We start from the raw sequence: 13,694 nt of genomic DNA, 5'->3' as shown, positions 1-13,694 counted from the left end.
CATCTAAATTTAGATTTTGTGTTTGTGAATTTCATCCATGCATACCAGATTCCTCTAAATTAAAATAAAACTATATAATTGATAAAATGGCTTATTCTTTGTTCCTTTTTAAATGGCTTTTAGAACTGAGCAGATCCTGAAGGTTTTGCTCCCTTCAAAGAGCCATAAGTCCCGTCATTAAGGGAAATTGTATTTCTATACCATTTTGAAACATGTCTGCAACTTGTTTAGAGTGCAACAGACTGAGAGAGAGCAACAGATAACTTGAATATATCAGGATGTGCTGGACAGGCACAAAAGACAGGAAATCTCACATGGTCACTTATCAATAGATTAAAACGGTTATGTTTTGATTGTCTCACTGAATAGACAGTTTGTGTTGCCAACCACACCATAAACATTTGGTTGGTTTGAATTAGAATTTCTGCAGTGTATGTTTCTGGTGGGAATAGTTTTGTTATAAAAGCTTTCTGTATTTCTAGTTACGGTCTCCGTGGCACTCCACAGAAATTGGGACAATTTAATTAGCGATTTTGTTAATTTCCCAAAGTTTCTCTATTAGGGACAGTTAGGACAGTTAACAAAGGGGTGACACATTAACCTGTATCCGGCCTACATAGGTAGAGTTTGATAAGCTTTAAACAAAAAGTAAGTCCACAAAAATGTAGAGGTTACATTTTTCTTGCACAAACACACCTGAAATCAGTAGCTCCTCAGTATGTCCTCAAATTCTGCAAGAGAATGCTTACAAACCATTAATTTAAATTGGGTGTGATTAAACATAAAAATATAGAGAGCTTTCTGAAAACAATATTCAAAGACTAGATTTATCAACAAAACAAAGCTATGATGAAAATGATTTTTCCAAATTACGTCATGACCATTAGAGATAAAGCAGATATTAGCATATTTACTGCATTGTTGGCTGTTTGAATAATTGGTCTTCCCATAATAGACGGAACTAGATTTATTTTTCCTGTTTATGCATTAAAGCCAATAATTCCCACTATCTTTGTTCTACAGGTGGTTCAATACACTTTGCATTGTCTTGTTGCTGAAAACGTGCTACATAAATAAAATTACCTATACCTTTACACTGCTGAAATTCATTTATGAGCTTTTTTTTTTTAGTTTTTACAATCCTTTCAAAATGAAACCCAAGAATCAGTGAAAATTTTATTTTGCAGCTCCGACCTCAAAGAAAATGAGAAAAAAGTATTTTGCCACGTAAAGCCTAATCAGTATATTTCTTCTAGCAACCTTCAGTCGGGGAAAGAAAATCATCTGTTACTGTCTGAATTTTCTATTTCTAATCTGAGAGGCCTTATTAACCAATTAACCGTGGCGCATGTGTACAGTTAGCATTCCCAAGGCCTGCGTAAGTGACCCGTAACTTGAGTGGGTGTGTAGCTGGTTCCTCTCTGGAACCACACTGGTTCTTCCCTGAATTGGGTCTGGTTATGTCCTTGTGTGCGGTGGGCGTGCAGTGATGGCATGTGGAGCAGGCGGCGGGAAGCAAGCCTTCCATGTCTCCCCAGACTGAACAGTGAATGAGGATAAGTGAGGAGCGCCAGTCAATGAATCAAGCAGCAGGAAGGGAGCAGCCAGGGGGGGAGTGTGACGTCCCCACGGGAGAGGCCTCGCATTAGGAACTTCCTCGTCTGTGTGTTTCTGGCACAGGTTAAATGGATCGCTCCCATTAGCGCGCTGAGAGGACAGCTCCATTATATGAAGGAGACTGTAACTTTGAATGTCACGGTGCAACAACCCCAGAGCACGCATCGTCTACCAGGGAGGCAGGGTGACAATAACCATCCATGATAATCATTCCCTGTCAGGCTTTAAGGAACCTGAAATTATGACGTACAGCCTGCCGTGGGCCTCAGACTTCATTACAGCGCTGTCACTTTGAGGCGTCTGCGATGGCATTGCGCTTCACAGCCGGCTGCAGCAGTGTGGCTGCCAAACCTCACTCTGACTCTCCTCCAGTCTAAATGGCATGTTTACAGGATGTGTGCCCCCCCTGCAGCTGGATGTGGTAGAGGTTAACCTCCAGTTGCCTGCATAGTACTTCTCTCCCTTCATGTCTCATGAGAACACTTGCTGAATTGTTTACACATGCAAGAGAGAATATAACTGATCAAAGGCCGTGCAGTGACAACTAGCCCTCCCTCCACTGTGACGAAATGTTAATGTAGAGTTTAGTATTCAGCTTCAACTTCATAAAGACTGAATACAGGTTTGTCTTTTAACTTGCTACATTATTACTGCCCAGGATGAACACATATTTACAAGAGGCATTCCTCAATATATAAACATGTTTATGGCAGCTTGTTTGTCAGCCAAGGAGAGCTTCACCTCCAGAATGACCTCTGAACTTGCCATCCACAAGAGAAGACACGAGTTGGCAGGCGTCGCCAAAGTCAGTGCCCAGAGCAGACTTCTTCTTTCTCACCGCCTGACTCATTCATTGGCTTCTGTGGCCTCCTCTCCTTGCCACCTCCAATCACGGAAATCTAAATGACACATAGAGGGTGAAGCAGGCCTTCCTACCACCCCTTCTACTTCTTCAAACCTGCATGGCAACAGGCTAGACAAGATTTGGTGTAGAACTGCCTTACTTCCTAGAACTATACAGTAGTTGTAAAACTATGGTTCTAGTTGTAACAATAGTTACAAAAATAACTATTGATGTAAAAGCTAATTGAGTATTCTTTGGCTTGATGTATTTTGAATGTCTCAGAAAAGAAGATACTATAAACCTGTGTGCAAATTATTTAGGAAACAGCATATTTTAAAACTACATTTTGTGTATTTTTAAATCAGTCTGTTCTATGTGTCAGCATTATCATTTTCAATGTATACTTCCCAGTCAGTTGTGATATATTTCTATATTGATTTAAACATTTGTTATTTGAAGGAGGACTACTTCAATTTAATTCAGATTTAATACTGATCAAAGAAAACCTGTCATATGCCATCACCATTTTCAATTAGACTCTATAATTGAAGAAAAGTAACAATGTTGGTATTAGTAATTTACCTCTGGGATCAATAAAGTTCTTTTGAAGTGCAGTATTTTGACAGTATTAACTCTTGCTAAAAGATAAAAGATGACTAAAGCCATGATAGGCTAGATATTCTCCTAAAACAATATTTTCTTTGACACACTGATACCCTTAATGTCTTTAATTTACATACATTCAAAGGTTTAAGAAAAATAGAGTCAAACACTGAGAGATGCAAAGTAAACCATAAAAATAGCTGTAGTACTAATTACACTTAGTGCCAATATATTTTTTCTTTATTTTCTAACTTGAACACAGATTCTTAAAATGTTTTTTCAACAAAAACTGGATGAAAGCAGTGTACCAAAAACGTTTTTTATATATATAGAGGAAAGGGTCATTTGTGATATATTTTATTTGCTGGTACAGAAGTTGTTATTTAGAGGACTACTTAATTTAATTCATATTTAAATATCAAAATTAACCTGCAATATGAACACTGCATGCTATAGTCTGCTGTTGCACTTTAAGGGCTCACTAAATGTAATATTGTATCATAGTTTCTTTACAAGAAGTAAGCAAATAAGCCACATTGAATACCTTTGTGGACATGAGTTTATTTACACAGACAACCCTGCATCTTTCATTGTAGTGAAACGCAAGCATATAACGGAAGAATGAGTCACTGTCTGACAGGTAGCAGCGTGTGAGAGTGTGGTCTGTGTGGCTAATGATGGGGAAGAACATTTGCACTGTACACGCCCTCACACAACTGCTGTTCATTTCCTCTATGATAAAAACATTTGACAAAACAAAGATATGTTAGCAGCTGTAAGATCTCTCAGTAGACAAAGAAAGAGTGTGTCACACTCTTTTGCAGTTTTTGCATATTATTTACAATTGAAAAAGATGATGCTTCTTTTTAAAACTGAGGATGTTGTTTTTTCTTGAGTTTGCAAGACAAAAATCCAGGAAAAGTCAGCTTATTTCTGTGTAACTCAGTTTCCACTGAGCACACCAGCTGTGGTCTAAGAACATGTTTTTATCTCGAAACAGAAACCGTTACAGATTGTTTTTCCCCTTGTCTTACTGTGCTGCACCTCAATGCTGCTTGTTTTTAATTCAACATCAGATTAAACTGACTGCCATGTTATTTGACTAAAGTGTTGTTTTAAGGCAAAATTTCAGTTTACTTTTTCCTTGCGTAAAGCCACAGTTAAACCAAGCTGTAGCTGTTTGCCCTGAGCACAAGAACAATGCTGGAGCTACATCACAGACTGCCAGCCCCTAGGTGAATGCCCACCCCCACCATCACCCCCCCCCCTTCTTTCTGCTCAGTGGAGTTGATATCATTTGTAGGTTTGTGTATGTCTATAAAAGACTGAAGGGCTTATTTGTTTTCCCCCTCGTTGCTCTTTGACTCGTTCCCTTCTCCCTTCTCCAACATGTTTGAAGTGTTGTTATCTCCGGCCAGGCAGTTTTTTTTTTTTCCTTCTTCTTTTTCTGCGAGTTATTGAATCATGTCAACTTGCCATCCCCCGAGTTTCAGACGCAAGCTGTAGAAAAATTAGCCATTGCTTCCGCATGACAAGTGGGATCTATTAGTGTGCTCTCTGTCCTGCGTAGCATGAGCGTGCAACGGAGCCGCGGGGGACCTCGGCTGGCTCTGCGTTTGTCTGTGCCAGGCTCCTGGGGCGTTAGACCGATGTTTCAGACAGGAGGAGCCACAGTGAAATCCAAAGTAGCTGCTCAATGGGGTGACCCCAAAGACATTGTAAATATATATTTATAGTTTATTTTTCCTCATTTTACATGGTGGAACAATGAGAGATACTTACTATCAAGTTACCTGGCTTTAAGAAAAAATTTTTTATTTTTATGTCCTATGTAACCTGCTTAGATAGGAGGATTTACTGACACAGAGGTCAAAGTGCCTACATTCCTTTAGGGCCTCAGGATTACTCATTTGTTTAGACCCAATCAGTACTCACCGCATTAGTATTCCAAATGTTGTTTATTATTTATATTTAAATTTCATTTTCCGCCTGCAGAACATAGAGTCATAACCATCTTCTGACATCTTTTGATGTAGCAAACCAGCCAATATACATGCAGGGCCTTGCAAAAATATTTGTACTTCTTGAAGATTTTTCTATTTGGTCAGGTTACAGCAGAAAACTAAAATGCATTTATTTGGGCTATGTGATAGACCAATAGAATGCATTGGCTAATTGTAATGTAGAAGGAAAATACTGTGTTATTTGAAATATAAAAAAAATAAATAAAATCTGGAAAGTGTTATATACATTTTGTTCAGTCTTCTTTACTTCACTGCCCTTAAATAAAATACAGTGCCACTATTGCTTTCAGATATCACCCAATTATTAATCAAACTCCCTTCTATGTATAAAGTGCATTATATAATCTGTTGTTGTTTATTTTTTGGTTGGTTGGTTTTTTTATTAGAGAATAGCATCATGAAACCAGGAAACACAAAAGACTGATCATGGGTAAAATTGTATCATTAATAACAGAAGCAGCAAAAACATTTTAGGTAAATCTGGAGGAGCTGTAGAGAATTGCAGCTCAGGTGGAATAATCTGGCAACAGGGCAACTATTAGTCAGGCACTCTGCAAATCAGGCCTTTATAGAAGAGAGGCAACAAAAAGCTTGCCGCAAACTTCAGTCACACAGTCAACGTGTGGTTGAAGGGGGTTTGGTCAGAAGAAGGAAGTTGATAGGACTTGATGGGGAGATGAATGTAGTAAAATACAGGAAAATCATAGGATAAGCTGAAAAAAACTAGACTGGCATAAAAGTTCATCTTCTACACCTTTGTTTTATATAAAGGTTATTTTACTTGTCAAAGGGACATTTTGACAAGCATATGTCTTTTTCTTTTTTCAAGCAATTTTACTCCACTTTATGTTGCTCACTCACATAAAATGCAAATGAAATAAGATTTTAATTTATGGTTGTAATAATACAGAAATTTTACAAATAACTCAGTGTCATTTAAAATCACATTAGTGTACCTTTGTATTGATGGCCGTTTTAATGTATTGTTTTATCTTTGCAGGTATCTCGGTAACAAAGAAGACACACACTTGTAAGTACGATCCCAATCATTTCTTAGTTAGAGATAACAATTTTGAGTTGTTATCCCTAACAACTCAGAATTTTTAAGTAAAGTTCTGAGTTGTTAGGGATATAGCTTTATACGAAACTCACTAAATGGGAAAAATGTTTGTTTCTCATATAGCCAGGTGATAAAATCGCATTTGTTTCACAGCTCCTCATTTTGTAATTTTTTTCCTGACACAGAACAGTTCCGTTCTTACATCCAATCCACTCTCCCCCCTTTGTATTTCTCCTGCTCCGTACTGTAAAGAACATGATAACCCCAGAGAGGAAATTAAAATGCTGTGCAGTCTTGTGACTTGCTAGACAATCATGCACATTTGAAGGAGACAGTGTGGTGAAGCATCTCTTTGTTTTCTGCAAGGCCTTGCAGCTGAACAACAAGGATGTGGTGTTGTGTGGTGGTTTGTAACCTCTGAGGCTGCACTAACTACCAGAATTCTGTATTCTTCAATACAGATCATATCGGCAAAAAACTGAAAGATATCGGGACAGGCGTTGACACGTGTCTCTAATCTAACATGCAAGGCTTCTGCGAGCTCCACGGTAATACTGTAGTGCTCAGCTTTTCAATATCGCTCTGCAAGTTAAGAATTGATGAGCAGCCAAACCTGCAGGAATCAATAATCTCCTGGAGATTTGCACTGTATTTTGACATGTGTGAAGTGCAATTGAAAACGCATGTTAAAATACTTTTTTGGAGGGATTGGGGGCTGTTCTGTAGTGTGTCTGTGTATGCAGCTGAAAGGCTTATGTGTGCGTTCGTATCCCTCTGTGTGAATGGAAGAAACCAGCCCTGAAGGCTATTCTTTTGCTCTGATCAATCTGATGAAACTTGTGGAGAGGGGGAAGCCAGAGGGGCTTTTTGTAAGAGCGGTCGGAGTGTTTTAGACTGTGAGAGTAAAACACCCCAGCTCTGCATTACATCAGACAGCGGGGCAAAGGATATGGTCTTCAAGCTAGACAGCTCTACCTTGCTCAGACAGCGCCGTCAAAATAACAGGATGATCATGTTTTAAGCTATTTGCTTGTCCCGAGGCACTACCATAATTTTTTTTTTTTATGTGTGAATGTGTGTTTGGGTCAGAATATCTTTAATGTTGAGAGGAACACACATTTTAACCCACAGTTCCCTCGTCCCACCAACTTAATTAGTTCTACTCTAAGCACCTCTACGCGGATGGGGAAAAAAGAGGGACCCAAATCAAAGAGCATGATTTAAGAGTGTTGAGTTTAAAAGCCCTCGGCTGAAACTGGACTCTATCGTCTCATTTTAGTTAGAAATATTCAAATCTTAACTGTGTGAGGAAATCAAAGTAAGTCCCCTTAACAAGTAGTTGAATGCTCTGCCTCACAGACAGGAAGAGGCTGTAGCGCCTCATCTGTGGCTGTGCTCAGAAGAAGTTCAAGGGCCAGTTAATGGTCATTGAGGTTGTAAAGGAAGAGCCTGGTGATTATATGGCTGGTGGAGTAATAATGAGGGAGATGTCTCTGCCCGGCACGGTGATAGCCAGTTAGTGGATCTATTTCTGTTCTTGGAGGGAAAACATTGGGTTACTTGATTTACTGGATGATGTTGACACTCGAAATGTGAGCTTGGCTGTCTTGCTTGCTTGTGTATCTGCAACATCTTGCAAAAGGATTCATTACCCTTGACTTCTTTTTTTTTTTTTTTTTTTTTTTTACAATGACATCCAGAAACTACAATTTACATTGTTCGGATTTTATGTAACAGACAATCGATAGCTATGAAATGGAAGTGGTTACTAAGCGATGTGGGCATGTAGACACCTCTAACTGTACGTCTTGACTTTTGTCACAATGGACAATGGTCTCTATTTACCTTCAGTTGATCTTCCCAATACATATGACCAGCATACATGTCCTTGCTAAAGACAATGATTCTTCTTTCTACTTCCTGGTCTTATTTGAACAAAACCTTGTACCTTGCAGTACAATGTGAACCAGACTTCTCACAGCTTTGGTCTTTGTATTCTTCCAGAAAGATTAAATTTGTGAAGTGCATATTTGGAAGTTGTACTCTCAACATTGTTTTACATGAGCGTGTTGATGGTCAAAAGACCTCAGAAGTTACCATGGGCCCCTTGGCTACCTTTTTAATTAATGTTTTTCTTTCTCAGCTGTCCACTCTAGACTGTCCGCCTCATTGCAATAGATTCTCAGATGCACGTTGCTCCTCCGGAAGGCAATCGGTTGCTCAAGTATTTATTTTGGGACATCAGAGTAGACTAATCTGAATACGAAGACATGCCATAGTTTTCAGATTTTTATTTGCAAAAAAGTTTTAAAAATTAAACATAGTTCATTTCACTGCACTTATGTGCTACTCCATGTTGGTCTAAAATCCCATTAAAATAGATCAAACTTTGAGCGTGTAACATGAAAATATGTGGGAAAAGTTCACAGAGTATGAACTCTCTCGCAAGCCGCTATATGAAAGTATGGGTTTCTGTGGATGTGTGTGTGTGTGTTTTTTAAGAGGTCTCTCCAGTCCAACCTAAACCACAGAGATGGTTCATGTCTCGCTGACTCTCCACTCTGCCTGAGTGATCAAACTGCTGGAAGCTCCCCACCATGCCAGTCCCCTCATCAATATAAATTACAGGGGCAGCTGTTCACTGGCAGCCTCTTCTCCTCTCCTTCCCTCTCCTCCATCTACCCAAATTCACTAATCATTGAGCCATCAGAAGGTGAAGTATCCTAGATGAAAACAGATACTTATTTTTGCTTCAATGGCTGTAATGTCCACTTTTTGTGTAGTCTTTTTATATTAGTTGTCTTGGTATTACTTGAGACACTATTTTCTCCTTATTTTTCTGCCTGTCTCTCATTTTTCCCTCCCTGAAAAGGAATAGGTTGCTTTTTTTTTAATTATTATTATTATTTTTTTCAACCACTGGGCTTTAATTCTCATCGAGAAGCTGTGGTTTTCCTGAGCATGTCCTTGGCAGTTTTACCACATGCACTGTTATATGGACTAGTTTCTGTCAAAACAGCCTGAGCCTAGAAGACATGAGAGCAAAAATAATTTAATTTTACCTGCTGGTCTTTTTTTTTTTTTCTGACTTTGATGGTGGACACCAGATACTCCCCATAACCATCTTCTACCTCATCAGGGCCATGTTTTCTGTGAGATGAGTTTCTGTTTGGACCTGTTGGTGTGGAGCGAAGGCTCAGATGCAGCGCCTGATTACACTGAGATTAGACGTCTCACCTCTAATCTCCCATCAGCAGTCTGGGACTCTGTCTCACGGCTCGAATTGCAGAAAACTAGCCAGTGCACACACACACACACACACAAGCACACACGCACACAAGTACGTGTTATGTGACATGTAGCCAGGATGCTCTGTGTCGAGCAGAGCAGATCACCTGATTAACTAACCCTCTCACCATCCTGCTGCATATGTACATTATGCTCATTGTTGATGATTTGAAGCAAAATACAGAAACAGGGAGATTCATATTTTTAGAGATGGACTGTACAAAATTTGGTCAGTTTTTTTTTTTATTATTATTCTTTGTAGGGCGCTTATTAAAATACCTAAATATTCAAAACATCTACCCCAGAGTTTTAATACAGAACATGAGATTTTTCTTTTCTTTTGTGACATATAATAGATATATATATGCTTCCTCTGTCTAAGTCTCTCTGATACTGCAAATCACTCACTTCCAAATTTATCCCTACAGTTCTTACATCCACACTGAAAGTTTTTGTTGTCAGCACAAACTGTTAAGACTGGCTAATATCAGAATCATCCAGTTGCAGTCACCAGTCAATTTGTTAAAAAATCGCTACATATTTGCATAAGGTGCAGAAACAATAGACAGAATTAGGCAAATATGTCAAAAAATATGTATAATAAATGGTAAAGATAAATTGTGCAAAAATACAGGCCATCTTCTTAATGGTCTCCAATCAAGAAAGTTGTTTTTTTAGTTAAAATAATTCCAGAATAATGTAACCAGAAAAAAGCTTCATTACCATTAATGTCTCTTTTTAATATATTTTATTTCACAATCTCTAACAACTGTTTGCAATATATGCCACTTAATTTAAGATAAGTGGTACATGTTTGGGATGGAACTGACAATCGAGTTGGCCAGAGGGAGGCAGCAGTACAAATGTAACTGTGGGACGAAGGAGGAGTCCAGACAGATGAGGTTTCCTCTCTCCTCACTTTGAAGATGCATTTTTAGACAGCCCCAATTTCTTTCCACCCTTTGCAATATTTATCTCCATTGAGGTAACAGACATTGCACTGATTGAGAAACATGGCCCTTCTCCTGCATCATCATTTATTTGCTTTTAGCGTGTATTGAGTTCCTCTCGTCTGTTACGTGCACTCCCATACTTGTACTACACTCAAACTCTTTTGTTTTTCAAATACACGTATTAATTAGACTCTTCTGTGACGCTTAAGGAATAGAAAGCATTTAGAGTTACAGAAAAGTTACTGCACTCACTGGGGCTAAATTAAAGTCGAAAAGTCTGAGTTTGTACTATATACTTCAGGATTTGGTTCAGTTGAATTAATTTTCTCCCTCTGACTTTTTGTCATTACAGAACATTAGTTTGAAATATCAGAGACGTTTTTGAAAAAATGTCTCATTAATCCAAATTAGACTTTGTGTTTACAAGGCACAGTGACAGTGTTTACCTATTTGAAGCAACTTCTTCACCTCTATAGTGGATATTAAGTTGTTTTTTTTGTTTGTTTGTTTTTTTCACCAAACTTAGTGTGATGCATGTATCTTGCTTGTTTGTTTTCTGTAGTTGTGCCATGTCTGCAAAGGTACAGAGCGCAAATTTCACAGTGAAGGGAGATATTTTCTCTCAAGAATATAAAACTTGTCTGAACACCTTTTGTGGAATCAAAGTTTTCTCTTTCTCGTGCATCTCAGTATGATATTTTTTGCCTTTTTTTTTTTTGCGTAGTTGAAGTGTGTACTTTTATTATGTTAGGAAACTGATACATGATTGTCATAATGTTTTATACGGTCTGTGTAGTGCATTAGTATACAGTACCATATACCCATATTCAGCATGCTCCATGGTGGCTGTGGTATTTTCAGGGTGATTTGTTGCTTTGTTTTCTATCGCTTATAGGAATTTTTATATCATTGAAAAGTCCAGCTTTAGTCTCTTTCCAGAGTATTTAGTTCTAGATGTTTCCTGTGTCCCCTACGAGACTTGAAAGACGCTTCAAACTGGGTCTGACTTTCTTCTTGCCACTCTTGCATGAAGACCATGTTTTAGGAGTTCACAACTAAGAGCTATGTTGGTTCCACTGGATGTTTTTAGGGGTATTAGAGCAAAGGGGTGATTGCAGCATACATTTTAGATTTCTACATATGAAAACAAGGTATCCCTTATGTTTTACTTTGCTCTGATTCACACAAAATCTGAAGAAAATATATTAAAGTTAGCAATTGCATCATGTGAAAAAGTTTAGTGGGCATGAATACTTTTGCAAAGTATAGTATGTTAATAAAGACCTTCAAATTAACTTGATAAACTTCATGTCACAGGCTCTTAAAAATGACACTACACACATTATCTGGTTGTTTTGAATGAAACTGTTGAACGGCATCTGTGATTTTCCAGTTAATCAAACATGAGATTTATGGTCCTTAATGGTGCTGTACATTGCCAATTGAGGAGAATAATACGTCCCAGTTGCTGTGTAATTTTGCTTGGCAACAGGCGCACTCCTGTGGAATCGCCCGAGGGACAGTGTGAGTTGTCTCTGCATAGCTCGTGTTCCAGGCTCGGTCGTTGTTTGAAGGTATTTCATCACATTGTTGCCTTGATTCAGCTCTTTGGGGATTTGTTAGTTGCACTCAAGTGGGAAGTGCATCCAGAACATTGTTAAGCTAGGGCTGATAATGAAGATCAGCCAGCCAGAGTCCCCTGAGCCGAGCAGAGCGAGATACTCGAGCGAGACGCGCGGCACAGACACGGTGGAGTGGGACGCGCGGGCACGGCAGCAGCACACGCAGACACAAAGGAATCATCACCACAAAACATACAACACTCAACTGTGCTGTAGTGTTACACAGAGCATTTGCTACAGCTGATTTTTTTTTTCATAATTTGCTGCATTTTGCTGTCATAAACATTTTAAAATTGCAGAATTGCCATTATGTTGATTCTAGTTGAGTAATACCATAACCATTTAAATGTTTTTCCTTTGTTGAGAGTGACAATGATAATGACTGCATCAGGCATAACCTCCCAGTCTGGGGAAAGTTATTTGGTTCTCAGCATGGTTCTGGAACTGCTTGTTTTCTCTTTTCCCACAGCAACATTGAGAGCTTAAATTGACAAAATCTCCCTCCTTGCTCTCTTTCTGTAAGTTATGTTTCATTTTACTTGACTTGTTTGTTCTACAGAGGAAGGGTTTTCTTTTTGGACATTTTGGTTTAATCTATAATGATGCCTTTCCCCCCACTTAAATAGGTCAGTGCAATCACAGCGGTGAGGAATGGACAGTCACTGTAAAAGGGAAATCAATAGAGTTATCTATTTGTCGTAAACCAGGCCAGCATAATTTTTCTCCATTTTTCCTGGACTGCCATGTCTTTTCCTCTCCGTCGTAATATGGCAAGTCCTCATCTTTCGCTGAAAGAATTATGTCTGTCATTTCATGAAATTAGAAATGGCCTTTGTACATGCGCTTTCTCTGCGTAGGTGTCTGTGGCTAAAGGCTTTTCTTTTTATCACATTCGAGAGGCCTAGGGTGCTGGAGAAGAAGCCATAGGGTTTCAGGACAGGTTTCTGTGGGCTCAGGCTTCTCTGCTTTTGTTGGTTCTTAATCTGGTTCTACTCTCGGTGCTGAGTCTTTCAAAGAATTTTGAGCTGGAGCAAAGAGAGACCTCATCAGCTTTTTTTTTTCCTCAGTCTTTCCCTTTTGTGTCTGGCACAACCGAAGACCCTGTCTTTGAAGTGTCGTCTGACCAGGAACAAGAGTAAGTGACATGTGACAAGGATACAATGCTCAGACGGGGAGGTGGCCCCATCTGCTGTGGCCGATTTCTCTTTTGCTGGACGTCTCCAGTAAAGGAGACTGAGGAGTATGGTGAAATGTCGACATCTGCTAAGGAAGAAATGACTTGTACCCACTGTTAGTGCAGCGCTGTCCACAGGAACATCCAGCTTTCACAGACGTTATTCATCTCTTACTATTTCTTTGATGCCTCTTCACTTTCCCTCGGTGTGCAAACATTCAGCACAGGCCAAGAGGTTTCACCACATAATGAAAGCTTTGATTCGTGCTGGGCGACAGAAGCAGAAGTCAGATAGGATCCAGAGCAGATGAGGAAGGTGCAGAGTGTACAATCTGAGCTGATTTTGAATTATTCACAGCACCATCATAATAAAGACATGTACGTTGGCTATTAATGCCAATGACCTTCTATAAATTTTACACCATTGCAGCCACAAAATCCAAGGTATTTTATTTGCATTGTTAAGTGAGTTGTCAACACAATAGCGCACATTATTTTGACGTGTGTGG

The 13,694-nt window shown here is 39.0% G+C and overlaps 1 protein-coding gene across 2 annotated transcripts in view; it reads left to right on the top strand.

The window, feature by feature from the left end:
- The window catches only part of roraa (RAR-related orphan receptor A, paralog a), a 209,856-nt gene that overhangs the window by 131,632 nt on the left and 64,530 nt on the right, over positions 1–13,694 (top strand). For both annotated transcript variants that reach the window (XM_044123797.1, XM_044123798.1), the window contains exon 2: positions 6,089–6,118. In XM_044123797.1, the coding sequence (XP_043979732.1) occupies positions 6,089–6,118 (30 nt within the window). The remainder of the gene's footprint in view (positions 1–6,088; positions 6,119–13,694) is intronic.

Source organism: Gambusia affinis, linkage group LG08, assembly GCF_019740435.1.
Source record: "Gambusia affinis linkage group LG08, SWU_Gaff_1.0, whole genome shotgun sequence".
Classification (NCBI taxonomy): Eukaryota; Metazoa; Chordata; class Actinopteri; order Cyprinodontiformes; family Poeciliidae; genus Gambusia; species Gambusia affinis.
This window is presented reverse-complemented; position numbering and strand designations above follow the sequence as displayed.